At 36.8% G+C, this 18,094-nt stretch overlaps 2 protein-coding genes across 3 annotated transcripts in view; both read right to left on the bottom strand.

Annotated features, from left to right (window-relative positions):
• The window catches only part of LOC125251327, an 18,159-nt gene extending 15,801 nt beyond the window's left edge, over positions 1 to 2,358 (bottom strand). The window contains exons 1-2 of the mRNA XM_048164316.1: positions 2,225 to 2,358; positions 344 to 592 (exon numbers count right to left, since the gene is read on the bottom strand). Of these exons, the coding sequence (XP_048020273.1) occupies positions 344 to 538 (195 nt within the window). The 5' untranslated portion in view covers positions 539 to 592; positions 2,225 to 2,358. The remainder of the gene's footprint in view (positions 1 to 343; positions 593 to 2,224) is intronic.
• LOC125251328 lies at positions 2,238 to 18,094 on the bottom strand. 2 transcript variants are annotated; one of them, XM_048164317.1, is made up of 7 exons: positions 17,623 to 17,888; positions 17,445 to 17,520; positions 17,094 to 17,142; positions 16,257 to 16,330; positions 15,702 to 15,882; positions 3,420 to 3,537; positions 2,238 to 2,494 (listed from the first exon to the last, which is right to left on the bottom strand). In XM_048164317.1, the coding sequence occupies exons 2-7, from the start codon at positions 17,450 to 17,452 to the stop codon at positions 2,238 to 2,240; spliced, it is 687 nt and encodes a 228-aa protein (XP_048020274.1). In that variant the 5' UTR covers positions 17,453 to 17,520; positions 17,623 to 17,888. The 2 variants fall into 2 exon arrangements, 1 of the variants encoding a protein (XP_048020274.1); XR_007180974.1 differs by lacking the exons at positions 2,238 to 2,494; positions 3,420 to 3,537; positions 17,623 to 17,888 and adding exons at positions 6,647 to 7,144; positions 7,946 to 8,097; positions 18,031 to 18,094.

Below are 18,094 nucleotides of genomic sequence, written 5' to 3'. Positions count from 1 at the left end.
TCTGAACATGACTGAAGGAGGAGAATGCAGATAGTAGCTGGACTGATTGATTTTCAGAGCAAGGCTTTGAAACAGCCCTGACAGTGGCTATTGATTTCCTCCTGACTGCATTGTTAGAGGTAATAATTGGTCTAATGAACAGCTTTCACACAGATTGCCTGACCTTGAGCATGGGGGTGAAAGGCTCTATTACCACACACTTTTATATCAACGTCCATAGAAAACAAGAGTGAGACACTCCAAAGCCTTCAAACACACCGATTCAAAAACAAAACAGTACAACACAGCTAATATCAAAGATTTCATTTAATAAAGTTGTGACTGTCACAGACATCACACTGACCTCTTTGTTGTTTGTCATGTTTAGCGGCTTTGCGGGAAGTTTTTGAGTAGCTGGAGGAGTTTGGGCCTTCACCTTGACCTTTTGACCCACATTTCTTCCCACCATCCGTGGTGCTGGTAGAGCTTTGGCAGATATCTTAGACTTGGCACTTGCTGGCTGCCTTGCAGGAATGGGCATCCCCCTGGCAACAGCCATTGGCTTGGCACTCTGCACCGTCCTGGCAACAGCTCTTACCAGCACAGCAGGTTTCTGAGTGGGATGGAGGCTGTTACTAGAGATGGATATGTGCCGCAGTTGGTAATAAGAGATCAGCTACACTAAAAGGCCACTGAGGCTTGCTGGATTAGTAAAGTTATATCAACATTTTACATTCAGTAAAACGATGAGTGAAGAAATGGGAAGAGGACCATTACCAAAAATTGTATGAAATCTGGTAACATAATTCTAAGATATGTATCTTAGAAGTACACTATCATTTAAAAGTTTGGGGTCAGAATGTATTAAACTGATCAAAAGTGACATTTATAATCTCAAATAAATGTTCTTTTGAATGTTCTAAGAATCCTGAAAAAAACTACATTACGGTTTCCACAAAGAAATTAAGCTGTACAAATCTTTTGAATGTTGATAATAATAAGAAATGTTTCTTAAGCAGTACAAATGTTTTTAACATTGCACCAAATCAACATATTAGAATGATTTGTGAAGGATCATGTGACTCAGAAGACTTAAATAATTGCTTCTTTCAAAAACGAGAAAAAAACCTTACCGACCCCAAACTTTTGAACAGTAGTGTCAAAAAAGATCAAAAAAACTATATTCCTTTCCAGAATCTCTTTTTAACTTTCTTATCTTAGTCAAGTGCTGCATTAAAAATCTCAAATTTGTAGTTATTTAATGCGTTATACATCTAACTAAAATCTAAACTAAATAAATTGCAGCTTTAAGCAATGATTCCCCGGCACTCCTGATGAAGGCAGATTTGTGATTTGCTTTGTGATTGGCCACAATGGGGATGTTTTTCTCTTTGATTGACAGGCAGAGGTAGAGTTTAAGGGTTGAAGCTGACTCTGTTGTTTGATGACTTTTCAATTGAACATCCTTTGAGGATTAAAATGAAAATGCAAACTGATCACCAATTACATAATATGTGCTAGGACAAATTATAATAAAATCAGTAAAATTAGCTAGGAGACTCAATGTGAGCATCAACACATATCATATAAACATGGCCAGTTCCACAACTCAATTGTGTACAAATAAGTAAATATACAAGGATGATAAATAATACTTACAATTGCATTTATAGATATGTTTAAGAAAAAGACCAACAGAAAGCAAAATGTAATGACGTGATGTAAAAATGATCCAGCTCAGCCCTAGCCAACTGAAGCCAAACTGGAAACAGAGTAATTGCCCAAAACTGCCTATAAACACTAGAGGGCAGCGTAGCCTATGGCTCCATCTTTCCATGAGAACAAACAGGCCTACAATTATTCAAATTTATATACAAATTTATACTTTGAAGCGCATACATGCATTATGTACTTTTTTGGCCATTTTTGACAAACCATATTCAAACTCATGGTACCTGTATAAGTCCCACAGCTAAATAAGTGAAAGTAACATGAACTAACCACTAGGCCACAGCTCCAACAAATTTTATAAAGGGGGCAAATACGCACTTGGAATTTAATTATGGGAAGTATCCTACACCTAGAGATAAAATAAAGGACCTGAAGAGTATTTATGGGGCAAAATACCTTGAGCATCAGAAGAGGTTAATAGCCTCTATAAGGCGCACATTAATCTATCAAATCACAATTGCCAGAGCCGTCTCATAGATTGGAGTGGTCATTATGCTATGTCCTTTAATATTACCTGTGCCTGTGGTCTAGAGGGAGCAGTAAAGGGACAGCCAGACTGAGCTGATGGATTTTTCTGGAGAGAGCAGTGCCCACGGTGGGAAGACCCAAGCTTTGACAGATCCGTCGGGCCCCTGCAAAGCTGGACTGGGCCTCAAGGGGTCACTCTCATATCCTGGAGGATGAATGGAGCCCATGGGAGCAGGTCCAGCGAGGAGCGGATTAGTGTCCAAGACTGAAGCAGAGTGTTGTTGATCAAACATATGCTGTCCTGGGAACACTGGCTCTTTAAAGGAGGGGTGAAACAAAGACAAAAAAGAGGGGAAGTGAACATGCGGGTGCCATATTGCCATATTTCCGCTGATCTAATGTGACATCTCTACTTCTGTTTCCACCTTGGGTGTCTCTGCATACAGCAGGTGTTGAGGATGAAGCAAAGGTCAAAAAGGCAAATGGGCATTTCTGTGTAATTCATACTCTGTGAATGATATACACTAAAATCGGATCAAGTTTTTTAATGATTTTTAAAGAAATCTCTTGTGCATTTATGTGATGAAAAATACAAACAGTAACACAGTAACATTGTGAAATATTATTACAATTAACTGTTTGCTATTTTAATCATTTTGAAATTGAAATGATTCCTGGGATGGCAAAGCTGAATTTTCAGCATCATTACTCAAGTCACAATATCCTTCACAAATCATTCTAATTTGCTACTCAAGAAACATTTATTATTATTATCGAAGTTGAACACAGCTGTGCTGCTTTGTATTTTTGTGAAAACCATGATGCATTTTTATTTTTTAAGATTCTTTGATTAATAGTAAGTTTAAAAGAACAACATTTATTTGAAATAGAAATCTTTTGTAATATTATAAACGTCTTTTTTGTTACTTTCGATCAATTGAATGTGGCCTTGCTAAATAAAATTAATTAAAAAAAAAAAAAAAATGACCAACCCCAAATTTTTAAACATTAGTGTATATATTTAGGTTACAGGGTTCTAAAGTATCATAACTGTAAGAGAATCAAGGTAACAGATGGTTCGTTTAGAAAAAAGAAAAGAGAGAGAGGGAAAAAAAAAAAAAAAAAAAAAAAAAAAAAAAGTGTGTGCAACTAAACATACACCTTCCGAGACCGGATGTGTTTGCAGCCTTGTTTGCTCAACCGTCTGGAGCACTGTATGCATTTGGGATATGTGGTCTCACCAGGACTGCGACAAGGTCCAGTGAGGGTCTCCTCTGGGGCAGGCTGTCCCTTGCAGGAGTGTATGAGATGACGCCCAGAGGGTTGAGGAGAGAGACCTTCTCGCAACTCAGATCCAACCTAATACAGACAAACACCAACAAATGAGCACCAAAAAATACATATCCTGACATTTTATTCAAATAAACAATACATGTAGACTGCAGTTCATGAAAAAAAATAAATGACATATATAGTAATACATCATCTTCTATAAATCTCTGACATTTATTTTAAAACATCAAGAAAATAGAACAAAATTATTCTGCAGGCTTTCAATCTCTGAAGCAAATTAAGGAGGCGGAAAATAAAGGATAAAATAATTTATATTTTAAAAATTTTTTAAATTTTATTTATAATAAGTAGAAAATAAAAATAGAAAAATATTTTTAATAAGCATTGTTATGCATTTATTTATTTTTAAATAATATTTGTACATTACCGTTTAAAAGTTTGGGATCAGTAAGATTTTTTAAAATAAATTCTTTCATTCAACAAGGATGCATTAAGCTGTTGAAAAGTAACAGTAAAGACCTTTATAAAGTTACAAAATATTTCTATTTCAAATATACACTGCCCTGTTTATTAAGCAACATAATGGCACCATAGCACCAAATCAGCATATTGACTGATTTCTGAAAGATCATGTGACACTGAAGACTGAAATATAATTATATTCCTTTTATATATTACTTTTTCTTTCTTTCTTTTTATGCAAAATAATAAAATTTTTGTCTTTAGTATGCTCACATTTAAGGAGAGATTTCAAATGTTAGAGCAACTTTCCTGGCACTCTTGCCATTATGATCACGCACATCTGACATAATTGCACTGAGCTTTTTGGGGCATACGATAACAATCCACTAATCCTTTCAAAGAAAAGCTAACCACCCTGATTTCACCTTTATCCTCTTAAATATCCATCTCGGTTCTCAAATGAGCTCTTTTTCACTGTACTTCACATACAAAAAAAATGCCACTCTTACCCCTGTTAATTACCTGATGCTATCGTTCCTAATCTACATTCTTAACCAGAATTGATTACTCCTTTTTTTCTACTCTCCTTGGCCTGTGTGTGAATGAGATTCAAGCCAAGTCATCCTAAACAGAAAGTTAATCAGTAGCTCTATGCAACAGACTGTGGTTCAGAAATAACTGTCCATTGTGCACTTAATCAGTTCTCCACTCAAAAGGTCAGTTCCAGCCCCCCAGTAGGATTTAATTAAAAGCACTACACAAAAGCAAAAGCCGTTTGTATGAATTTGATAACCAAGCATGCTCTTTCAATGGCTAATCCTGCATTTACAGAGAGAGAGAGAGAGAGAGAAAGCGAGAGCAACGGAGCAGGAGGGAGAGGGAGAGATAGAGGCAGCCGAATCTCTCCAGGGTTGGAGCCAGGTGTGGATTGCAACGCATTCAATAACGGAGATGATTTAGAGGACAATGGGAGGATGTTTCATTAGAATCATGCTCTGCCTGTTGTCTTCCACTCTCAGTATTAGAATTGCCATTGAAACCGCACCGATAGAGAGGGAAGACGGTCACGCCGCTGGGCCTATTTCCTGAAGGAGAGATGCTGTTGTGGAATCAGAGAGTCATAAGAGGGATGTTTATATTCAATGCACTCTAAATTAAAAAGTGCTGTAGGGCTACCGTTGAAGAAGGTCAAATGAGGGCAAAATTATTCACCCAAAATTAATTTTGGAGTTTTCTACATAATTTATTGCAGGATAGGTAACTTTTTAATCATCTAAATATTATAATGTGCAAAAAAGATATACATCTGCAGCCAAAATCTAAACGGAGCTGAAGATAAAGTGCATCATTTTCTAAAGCCCCGTTTACACTAGTGCGTTTTCGTTTTAAAACGCATAACTTTTGCTACGGTTATGACTATCGTTTACACTACGTCGGCGTTTTCGAACCTCAAAAATGGAGACTTTCGAAAACGCTGCAGGCCCCGTTTTAGTTTGAAAACGTTGGTGTGGCTGCCCACGTTCACTCTGCGTATCCTTGACAACCATGTAAACAATAACATGGAGACTGAATTGCAATCTTTGTTGGCTTAGTTGTATTTTTTAGCAGCCATTGTGCAGTTAAACTTAGCATTTTCTAATACTGCAGCTGCCTACATGCACAAGAGGCAACTGTTTACACTTGTATGCGCAAGCCTATTGTGCATGAACAGCGCTTTTATCCGTGTAGTATAGACAGAGAGATAGTTTCTGAAACGCTGTGGAAACACCAGAGTAGATGAGGATCGTATTCAAAACGCACTAGTGTAAACGGGGCCTAAAATTTACCTCTATCAGTCAAATGACCTGGTATTTGTTATGCATTTTAACAAGACAGCGGTTTGATATTTTTCTTTTCACAAACAGCCATTTAAGTGACTTCTGACATCATTGAATTAAAAACTTGCGGGCAATCCACTGATCCATAGCAAAGAGCCTTTATCTGCCTCACTCACTATCAGAGCTGTCATTCAGCCAGTGCAAACAAACAGCAGCCAACCCATTCTCTGCTGCAATTAATGGAATTAATGAGATCTTTCACTGGAGGCAATTCATCCATTTCAATTCAATGGAATACTCAATGCAGTTGTAAAATGAAGTTTAAAATGATAGACAGGATTAATATTTAAGCACCTTCATAGAAAATATTCCGTACACACTCATGCACACAAACACACACACACACACCACAGATGGGACCCTGCATGTACGATTAGGGTGTGATTGTATGATAATGGTATGATAATCGTGATTAATCAGATGCCCACTGGCAAATGGAAGTTTCCGGGGGGCATTTTGTCACCTGCATTCTAAACGGCATCATACCAAGCCTTGGCCCGACAACACTGCTGATTGGTTTAGGCTGAGTTGCTCTCTGAAGTGTGGCAGTCGATTGAGATTCATATTTGAGAGTGGAAAAATACACATCACATCATGGGCATCCAGAGCACATGAACATAACCGGCTTGGAAAACAATTTGTGAAGTGTGCTTGGTCAAACGCCCTGACCTTGCAGCTAGAAATGGATGATAATGTTTTCCTCTTTTTCCAAAAAAAAAAAAAAAAAAAAATCAGCCTGTGTAATCATGTCAAATGTGCATGTACAGATTTATGAAGCCATTTTAAAAGAGGCAACAACCGATGATTTTGGACTTCATAGAAAGCAGCGAGTTTATTGATTACAAGAAAACAGATTGAACTTTAGGTTCAGGTTACATGATAAAAACTCATTTCTTGACATCTCATGTGTACAGCAGAACTAATTTAAGGAAAAGATATTTAAGAACGACATTTTATAACGAATTAGACTTTGAATAGAAATGTTGACGCTGGGGCATATGTACCTAGCCCGTGACCTCACATCCTATTGAGCATTAAGTCCCCCTCCTCCCTAGAAATGAAATAAACATGTGCCTAAAGCCCATATCAAACCTTTCCAGTTGCACAAGGACGCCTATCAATGTTTACAGATTCAACTCAAACAGTGTTTAGCCAGGGCACTCATGATTAATAGCAGTAGAAAACATATACACACAGCACCGTCTGTGAGCGCGCACACACACACACACACACACACACATACACACACACACTGAGCGAGCAGCTGCTACTCCCTTGGATGCTCAAGGGAACCACAGCAGGCCAGGCCAGGCTTTGTATAGACATCAAGGGCACTGCAATAGAAAAGGATAACGCCTATTTGACACTTACTTCGGTACAGACACCTTAACTTCCATTAAAGACAGGAAATGGAACCATTCCTTAGCCATTAAAGAACATTCCAATGAATTAAGAGCTTTGCAGTTTAATAGTTCTGTTATTTACTATAATGACTAGAATGTTTAAGAATATATTATTTATATATTTATAATTTAATAATTTAATTAATAATAATTATAATTATTACTACTAATATTATTAAAATATAATGTAATCTGGAATTGTGTTATTATTGACAACAATAACAAAAGTAATAAATAATTTAACACATTATTATTATTATTATTATTATTATAAATGTATTTCAGAAATTATATTATTGACAAAAACAACAACAACATTAATAATAATAATAATAATGAAAAATAATTATTATTATTACTATTATTATGAAAGTATTGTTTTCTGAAATATTATTATTGCTGATAAACCACAACTTAAATGATTAAAAATAGAAATATTATTATTATTATTATTATTATCATCATCTTCAATATTGATAATTACAACATACATTATATTTTATTAATAATAATAATAATAATAATAAGTCAATTAATTCACTAAACTGCATTATTAATACCCCTAATTTAAGAAAATTCATTAAATGTTGAGATGAAATGGCAAACTAAAAATCTAAACCCACAGCAATATTTATCAGCTCATTATTCCATTCACAGCAATAACAGCTTGATGAAATGAAAGTAAATTTGCAAAGCCCTCAGGCAAAAAGCTGCAGCAGGCCTGAGACTGACCTTGCCGAAAGAGGGCTCTTCTGGTCCTGAGGAAAGTGCCGATTGGCTTGAAGTGTTGTGGGGGCTCAGAAAGAGAGAGAGACCTAGGGTGTGACTCAGGACTCTGGAGGGTTTCGTCTGTGGGTGGAACGTACTTGCCTGAAGGGTGCAAGCTGGAGCAAAAAGGCCATGTTTGATCACATCTTCTAAAAGCAGTGTTTAATGATACTGTATATCTGCAACAATAGGGTCAGAGCTATATGATGCTCTTCATTGAGAGATGACTTTATCAAATGTGATATCATTTGAATAAAGCCGGGCAATTCAGCACTTTACTCCAACGACGCCAGCAGACAATAGGGCTGCCACTCGAGCTGCAGAGAGAGGAAGGAGGGGCTGTGATACCTCGCCTCCGCCTGTCTGTGCCTATTAATGCCATGATCACAGATTACCGTGACTTCAGGATAGAAAGAGACAGGGGCTGAGAGGAACATGGAAAGAGAGACAGAAAGGTAAAGAAAGGGAAAGACAAAGAGAGGTCATTAACACTTAAAACTGAACAATTTCCTCTGGTGCGAGTAGCCACCTGACACATTTTTACACTCAAATACAAATGTGTCAGAGGGAAACTGCTCAAAGAGCAACAGCCAAAAAAATGAACAGAGCATAATTAGAAAGACATTTATTTATACTAATTATACATTTTATATTTAATTTTTATATATATTTTTTTTCATAACTTTCTGTGACTTAAAGGGTTAGTTCACCCAAAAATAAAATTTTCCCTTAATTTACTCACCCTCAAGCCCTAAATAATCAGAGACATATTTAAAAATATCCTTGCTCCACCATGCTTTATAATGGTAGTAAATGGGGGGCACATTTTGAAGCCAAATAAATGCATCCATCCATCATAAAAGTAATCCATACGGCTCCAGGGGGTTAATAAAGGCATTCTGAAGTGAAGCGATGGGATTTGTAAGAAAAATATCCATATTTAAAACTTTATTAACTATAATAACTAGCTTCCTGTAGATGGCCGTACGCATCGATTTGCGGTGGAAGAGTAACCTCCGACCCGACGCATGACGTAATGATGAACACGGAAGCGCAGAGGAAAGAGCAAAACAAAATACAAATTAGAAGTCTTAACGATGTCGGAGGATTTCGATATAGGAGAAGAGGAGCTTGAGGTTGTTGCCCAGCCCTATTTGTTTAAACCGCGAGAGGCGTCTAAGCTTACGATACTCTTACATCCTGCATCATACATTGCATCGGGGGTTACAATCGTTCACCGGAAGCTAGTTATTTGAATTTATATGGTTTTAAATATGGATATTTTTCTTACAAAAACCCATCACTTTGCTTCAGAAGGCCTTTATTAATTGCCTGGAGCTGTATGGATTTTTTTTTTTTTTTTATAATGGATAGATGAATTTTTTTGGGCTTCAAACTCTGCCCCCCCCTTCACAACCATTATAAAGCTTAGAGGAGCAAGGATATTTTTAAATATATCTCCAATTGTGTTTGTCCGAAAGAAGATAGTCATATACATCAAGGATGGCTTGAAGGTGAGTAAATCATGGGATAATCATTTTTGGGTGAACTATCCCTTTAACATTTTATAAATGAAGAAAGAAAGAAAAATAATACATACAAAATATTAAAAGTGAATGCTTATTGAGATATTGTACTACTACATTTTACAAGAAAGAAAGAAATATCGCTCCATTTAATATGTAGCAAAAGGCAAATATCAGCATCAAATGTGCCTTTTCATCAGGCCGTTTTGAGACACTATAGAATTTACATTAGAGCGAATGAAGACATCTGCAACTCCAGTCAGCTTTTTGCACATGACATAATGCTAATGTGGAGCTATGCATAATTTACACTCACTCTACTCGCTCCTGACATGTTAAATCAGCAGTTTCAGCCAATCCTACACCAGCAACGCTTCATTCAGCATTCGTCATGGAGTCGAGAGGAAGAGGGAGAGGGTTCTCTTCATCATCAATTAAACAAATCAGAGGGACACGTTTAGAACAATACTGCAGCGCTATCAGGATGTGCAACCACTGTCTTTTGCATTAATTAAATATTATTTAGGGCTTTACAGTAATCGTCCAATGCAAAAGATGTTTTTTTACCACATGAGAGATGCTAAATCCAAAGCAAAACACAAAGCTAATTTCGCATGATTGACTCAAAGTGGAAAACTGCCAAGTTATTTTGCATAATCCAAATGTCAACAACAGTAAGAGGAGAAATAACCCTTGATAATTGAAATAATTTCGTAAAGCAAACTCACCAAAGCTCACATACTCACATGACAAAAGGACCAAAACCTTTTCTAAATCTATACACATACTCATTCTTGCAGTTGCCAATGAAAAATGCACAATTACATGTACTAAAGTTAATACATGCAAATAGTTGGCAGGATAAGCATTTTATGTTTAATAAATTCATAAATTCCCACTGAGTGCTGGTCTGCTGGGGCTGGGGGATGTGTTGATTATGTTAGTATGGAGTTTGTATCAATCCCCTATACTCTTGTCTGTCTATAAGCCCCAAGGTCTTTCATTCCAAAGCAGAAGATCCCTGTTTACCAAAGCAGCCCTGCTTCAAGTCATTCGTTTCCACAAAACACAAAGAGGAAACTATATAAAATATCCTGATGTGATCTAGATTGCTCACAATCACTTTTGTGATTTCACAACCGTTAGTGCGGCAGTGGCTCAGGTTTTCAGCGCTGGTCAAGTTCTTCAGCAGTTTATGTAGTTTTGTCACTGTTCATTTTATTGCAGCTTTTTTAAAGGACTAGTTCAATCCAGAATTAAAAAATCCTGATAATTTGCTCACCCCTGTGTTATCCAAGATGTCCATGTCTTTCTTTCTTCAGTCGAAAAGAAATTAAGATTTTGAGGAAAACATTGCAGGATTTTTCTACATATAGTGGACTTCAATAGTTACCAACAGGTTGAAGGTCCAAATTGCAGTTTCAATGAAGCTTTAAAGGGCTCTACACAAATTTTAATTCTGGAGTGAACTAATCCTTTAAAAATGCCGCAATAAAATGAACGGTGACAAAACTGTACATAAACTGCTGAAGAACTTGACCAGCGCTGAAAACCTGAGCCACTGCCGCACAGCAATGGCAATTGTGAAACCTATACATCAAGCATCATATCGAAACCTCCATTTTAACCTGTCTTCCTCTCAACAGGCTATGAATCAGCAATTATTTCCTTCACACTATGTGTCACAATCAATTTCACTGCTCTGCGTAACAGAATGGTTTCGGGTGACATCTCCAATCAGTAGGTAGGGAGCACATCCCTTCAATGGAAATAGGGTGCTGCACAGGGTCATAACTTCTGACAAAATGCAAATTACATTTGTAACATAAACTGAAATGTCAATTGAGCTTTGCTAGAGCTGCTCCTAAGGTTTTTATACTTGGAAATTTACAATGCATGGTGTGCACTAGATGAAAGAATGAGTGAAATGGTTGTTTCATTTTCTGTTTCCAACAACTCAAAGTTGTAAAGGTTTGGTTCTCTTCATCACTCCCCAAACAACACTAATTTTAGTGTTCAACATTAGTTTTTTTTTTAAGTTTTGGCCAACAAAGCACTCCAACAGAGAAAAATTAGAAGTCCTAAAAATCATTAAACAAAATTGCAAAAAAATTCCTTTGGATTACCTTCCTCTGTTAAGCTAGAATATCGCATGACCAAGCATTAAAGAAAACTGCTGAATTGGCTCCAGAGCTGAAATTATGTCAGCTTACATATCAAAACTGAGAAGTGACCAGAGTGCCGATGGGAATCCCAGCCCCCACAAACACCACCCCTTCTTAACTTAAAAAAAAAAAAAAAGGCCCCCGTCCCTTTTGTGTCTCTACTCCTGACACAAACAATGCGGCTCAGTGCCACAATTGGAGGCTAACACTCTGAGCACAGAGACTGTAAACCTAACAGCAGACACCATCTGTACTGCAGGTGTATGTTTGTGTTTACATTCCTGGCTAACAGCCTCTTGCTATTACATCGAGAGGTAGGTCAAAGGTGACAGACGGATCCAATTAGCTCAAGATTTAAGATATAAGCATCTATTTAGCAAATTATATGGTTAGGCTGGCAAATGACAAGATGGATACCATTTTTGGTTTCCTACAACAGTGGACTTGGACTTTATACTGGCAAAAGCACAAGAGTTTTTGGTTCTCAATATCATAACAGAAATACCTTATTTACCCACAGGTGTACTTGAAATCCATTATTGGTGTCAGCCAATATGGGGCTGCAAACCCTTAAGTGTCAGCTAATATGGGGCTACAAAGATAAAGTTAGCAGTATTTGGCTTGTCCTGTGATGCTTAATATGGCAGCCACCACAAGGTAGGTTCATTTCATTGGGTTTAAACTTTATTATGTGGAGAAATTACATTGATCTCAAGTGTAAATGAACTGCTGAAAATCTACAATTCAATCCTTTAAGTCCATTTCAAAGCTCACCAAGTTCAACAAGGCTGCACTCATTTGAACAAAAATACAGTACAAATAGTAATATTGTGAAAAAAAGATTAGAATTTAAATTGCCTGTTTTGTATTTTTATAGATTTTAAAATGTAATATATTCCTGTGATGGCAAACTGAATTTTCAGCATCATTACTCATTACTAGAGATGCACCGATTGATCGGCCAGGGATCGGAATCGGCCGATTTTCCTCATGATCGGCCCAGATCGGTGATCGGCCGATCAGTCTCACTTCTTACCGATTCCAAGCCGATCCGTTTTGTTACCAGCGGCACAGGCAATAACGTCAAATGCGCGTTCTCGCTCTCTTCTCTGTCACGGTGAAGTGACACACACCCGCGCGGGCGCCTCCTCTCTCTCTCTCTCTCTCTCTCTCTCTCTCGCCTCCTTCGCTCCGGTTAAACAGTGCTTACTGCGCATAAATCATAGTCATTCCCGCAGGTTTCGCGCTCACACCACTGATCTATATTAGTGAAGCGAACAAGCCACGCTCAGTCTCAAACAGAGATAGAAGTTAAACAGACTCACAAGTACCAAAACGAGTAGCATAATGCACTTAAACTGTCAAATACATACAAAAGTATGTCAAAACCAGCGGCACAGGCAATCTTGGCGAGTATACAGATAAACACAGTCAGTTTTGAATCGTTAAATAGCTAAGAGAGTGAACCCATGTTGTGTGTATAACAGTGTTGGGTCCGTTGAACACCGTTCATAAACTCTTAAAGGGACAGCAGCCCAATATTCCTGCTTCTGTCTGTCATGTTAATCAAAGAACAAAAGACAAAGAAAATCAATTTCAGCTCTTGACTGAATACGTTTTATAACTTTACTGGTAAGAATTGATCTGTATTAATATTTACAATAAAGACTACAGAAATTAATGTAACCAATGTAAAATAATACTGAATGTGTCATTTTACATTTGATTACTTTAATTTCTGTAGTATTTCTTACCTGAATAGAAACCCAGTTAACCCAAAAAAAACTTAGTTTCATAGCTCTCTTTATTCTGTTGCATTTATTTGAGCTGTTTATATTTTATTACTGACTTTTACTTGTTTTTTTTTTTTAATTAAAATAAAACTTTGCATTGAAGAAAAGATTTTTTTTTGTATATGTTGTCAATTATAGTTCTTAGAAACGGAACCGGCAAAAATCGGTATCGGCCGATCTCACTAACAAAAAATCGGAAATCGGAATCGGCCAAGAAAATTGCAATCGGTGCATCTCTACTCATTACAGCCTTCAGTGTCACATGATCCTTCAAAGATCAGTCGAACGTGCTGATTCAGCACTCAAGAAACATTTCTTATCAATGTTGAAAACAGTTGTGCTGCTTAATATTTATGTAGAAACCGCAATGCATTTTTTCCAGAATTCTTCAATGAATAAAGTTCAAAACAGCATTAATTTGAAATAGAAATATTTTGTAACAACGTAAAAGTCTTTACCATTACTTTTGATAAATTTAATGCATGCTTGTTGAATACAATTTCTTTAAAAAAAAAAAAAAAAAAAAAAAAAAAAAATTATTTTTATTTTTTTTTTAATCTAAATGACCAGATCACAAACTTTAGCTACATATCTCTTTTTTCCAGCAAATTATCAATTTTGGAATCAGTAGGCCTGTGTAATTTAAATGCACCTTCTCTTTAAAAATATAAAGACAATAAAATAAAATAACTATTTACTTTTGCATGTGTAAACTATCCAAAACCTTAAAGGGTTAGTTCACCCAAAAATGAAAATTCTGTCATTAATTACTCACCCTCATGTCGTTCCAAGACCTTCATTCATCTTCAGAACACAAATTAAGATATTTTACAAAATAAAGACTTTATTAAAAATAACAACTTTATTTGACAATATCTAGAGAAGGAAGATTTCAAAACACTGCTTCATGACGCTTTACGAATCTTTCGTTTCAAATCAGTGATTTGTATCAAACTGCCAAAGTCACGTTAACCATTGAAATTTCTAAACATTTATGACATAACGAAGCCTCATTTACTGAAATCATGTGACTTTGGCAGTTTGAGATCGTTTGATACACGCTCTAAACCACTGATTCGAAACAAAAGATTCATAAGGCTTCAAAGCTTTATGAAGCAGTGTTTTGAAATCGCCCTTTACTGTATATTGTTGAATAAAGTCATTATTTTGTTTTTTTGGCACACAAAAAGTATTCTCGTCGCTTCATAACAAAGGTTGAACCACTGTAATCACATGAACTGTTTTAAATATATCTTTAGTACCTTTCTGGGCATTTGAAAGTCTAAATTAACTTGCTCTCAATGCAGGCCTCACTGAGCCATTGGATTTTATCAAAAATATCTTAATTTGTGTTCCGAAGATGAACAGTCTTACGGGTGTGGAACGACATGAGTAATTAATGACAGAATTTTCATTTTTGGGTGAACTAACCTTTTAATATCATTCTTAACTTCCATTACATTACAGGCTTTATGTTTTATTGATTAATCATCTGAACATCTAATCAGCTGACATTTGGATAGAGCTGTCCCTGTATCTGATTAACATATTCAATAGCATTACCATTGAATTACTCAGTCTAGGTTATCCAGTGACAGCTTATTTGACCTTATTTTGTATTGCTCTCAATCACTTATGAAAAGATTGTGTCTCATCGTACAACGAAAGGCAAGCCTTCATTCAACAATGTCTTAGATGTCCTTGAAATAATGATACATTGACTTCACAACGCATATCACTCCATTATTAGGGATAATCTCTTTCTCTGGTGGACAGGAAAACAAGAGAAGAGCATCAGTTATAGCCTCCATATTTAAGTCACACAGATATCTTTTAAAGGGTCAATAATCTTTTCACCTACACAGGACGTTATCAGATTTGGTTTACGGCTTGATAGAAGCCTATGCATTATCTGAGGCTGATAATTGGCGGGGAGTCTCTCCTACAACACAAAGAGTTCTTTTCCGCAGGGATGCGGGCCTCAAGGTCAGAGCTCAGTTCTGCCATGGAGACAACAGGGGGGCATTACCTTCCACCAAACAAGCTGTCAGCACTAACTTTGTCAGGGCACAGACAAATAAACTGCTAGAGAGTGATAATAGATCTAATTTCACCTCCCTGTCACTCCCTCCCTCAAGGGAGCCGATTCCAAAGCACCGAAAGAGCTTAAGGAGGGGAAGAAAAAAAATAAACCGACAAAACCAATGCTATCTGAAGAGATAAAGGGGTAACTCACTTGAAATTCATCTCCAGAGGGAGCATTGATTTCGATGTCTAAAACTTCACCAGGGTCCACCTCGGTCTGCTCTTCTTTAGGACATCTGGCTTGGTCTTCAGCAAGGTGCGGAGTTTTGCACACAAGGTAAGGCTTCGCAATCGCCTGAACTTTTGGTTTAGAAACACTTTCATCGGCACATCTGAAAAGAAAACACAACCCATCAAATGTATCACAATCACAATGCAAATATAACCGTGTTCAAAAAAAAAAGGCAAAACTGAGGAACTGATTGATACATGTCCATTTTAAAATAGTACTAAGATTATTGGCCATGACAGGAAATCAGTATTCTCCAAGCACAGCATCATAATTCTTGTTTGGAGATTTGCCAGATGGGAAAAAGAGCAAGATAAGGGCATTCTGAAACAACATTCCCATTATGTGCTTCGGCAGTGTTTGCTCTGAGCAGAGCTTACTCGAAACAAAGGCTCTGGGGAACATCAAAAATCAACCTTTATCCAACAGTTCACCTATAGACCAGGCTGCTACAGAAAGAGGAAAAGTTCACCCTACCTCATAGTTTCGTTCTCATCATCACTACGCAAAAGGTCATCGTTCAGCTCTTCATCTGATGTGTCCAAGAGATCCTGAGAAATACACCATCGATTTAAGCATGTTCCAACCAACATTTAATGAGTCGTTCATTTGAAAATAGAAGCTGTTGAACATTTCTGATACAGTCTTTTCAACAAAATTAAATGTGAATGAGAACCTATCCTTCTGTACCAATGAATATCTTATTGGTTTACCAATCAATTTTGTGGTAATATTTCACATCTATATAAATATTAAATAAGACTTTTTTCTTCAGACTGCTGTTGTCTGATTAAATATATTATACATCTGATGAATACAGAAGATAAATGCCAAAGAATCAATTCAGCTGTACTAAAAAAATCTTTTTGCGATAATTCAGCTAGTCTTCTCAGTTATTAAAGCAATGTGAAGACTTTTGTTCCATTCACTTAAAATCTGGTCAATCCTCAAGAGACCTCAAACCTATCAAAGTTAAGGCTATTTCTAGTAGTAAGGTCCCTTTATCCGCCGAACACCTTGTATTTGTGCCGTAGGACACATTTAGCAGATAATATACCATTAGCTGCAAAAATAGGACAGCTGGCCCTGTGAAGAAACCACCTGTCACAATCCTGAGGCAGAATGTGACACCATCACCTGAGACCTGGCATCTTAACAGATATTTACTGCTGTTTATCAGCATATCATACTGTGCACTGAGAATGCAATCACTTCACATGATCTTCAAGACAAGATTCAGAGATCTAGTGAGACAGCAGACTTAAATTTATTCAAATATATAAGCAGTGTTCTGGATGTAGCGCAAGCACTCACTTGTTTGGATGTCAGCCAGTCATCCACAAGAATGTCTTCCTCTGATTTACTTTAAAAGGAAAGAAGATACAGCAAGACCACTAAGCCATAGAAACACACTGATCTTGCTAGCAACACCAGTCACATTCACAGAAATAAGAGCTTTATTTAAAAAGCACACTTTGGAAGTTATACAGACTTCAAATGTGTACAAGCTTGCTGCATGCTCATGCCTAAATGGCAATGAAGATGGTAATACTAGACATTTTTATTTCTGGATAGTCATTTTGTTATTTATTACAGCTTAGATAACACTTAGTTCATTTGGGGAAGGCCCGTTTATAACCCAAAATGAATTCAGTGCAGCATTACCTGTTCATATCTTGAATTTGATGCTTCCCTCTGAAAGTCCTCTCTCTGGCAGGTTTGTCATAATCCTCATTGTTCTCTGTGAAGAGAATAAATCACAGTTTGTTTGTGTTTGAAGTCAAATTAACGTGCGTTCAGCATTTAGGGCACACCAAGCTGTTTTAATACAATAAAAATGTACCAGAGAAAGTGCACTGCAGGAATGTGCCAACTAATAATGCCTTTCTGCACAAATAATACGGTCTATTTCAGAAAGATATAAGCCCTAACTGTTTAAGAAAACATAAACTTGTATTGTAATGTTCTGGAACCAGTAAAATAAAACATGCGTCACAAGAAAATCTATTGCGCATGCGCAATACTTATGGAGAACGGCATACAGGTTTTTATAAATCCCGTTTTCGTTCTGGTAAATGTTCTGAGCATTACACTTTATACTTGGTATACAAGAAACACAAGAAACAAAATTTCTTTATACAAGAAACACAAAATTAACGTTATGGAAGAGCGATGTTCAGCACTTCCGCGACTAAGGAGCACGTGAACGGTAATAATAATATAATGTGGCTTTTGACGAGGAACCCCATACCTTTAATATTTTCCATAATGGGTTATACACAGTCTGCCTGACCTGGTGTACACTAAAGGTATCA

The sequence above is a fragment of the Megalobrama amblycephala genome, linkage group LG17, assembly GCF_018812025.1.
Source record: "Megalobrama amblycephala isolate DHTTF-2021 linkage group LG17, ASM1881202v1, whole genome shotgun sequence".
In the NCBI taxonomy this organism is placed as follows: Eukaryota; Metazoa; Chordata; class Actinopteri; order Cypriniformes; family Xenocyprididae; genus Megalobrama; species Megalobrama amblycephala.
The sequence above is the reverse complement of the archived record's forward strand: the minus strand, read 5'-3'. Positions and strand labels throughout refer to the sequence as shown.

Excerpts from the sequence above, each read along its gene's own strand:
- LOC125251328 (XM_048164317.1), bottom strand. Across the intron at positions 15,883-16,256 it reads GATGAGAACGAAACTATGAG|ATGTGCCGATGAAAGTGTTT; the intron begins GTAGGGTGAACT and ends TTTTCTTTTCAG. Across the intron at positions 3,538-15,701 it reads CCTCTGGAGATGAATTTCAA|GTTGGATCTGAGTTGCGAGA; the intron begins GTGAGTTACCCC and ends TGTCTGTATTAG.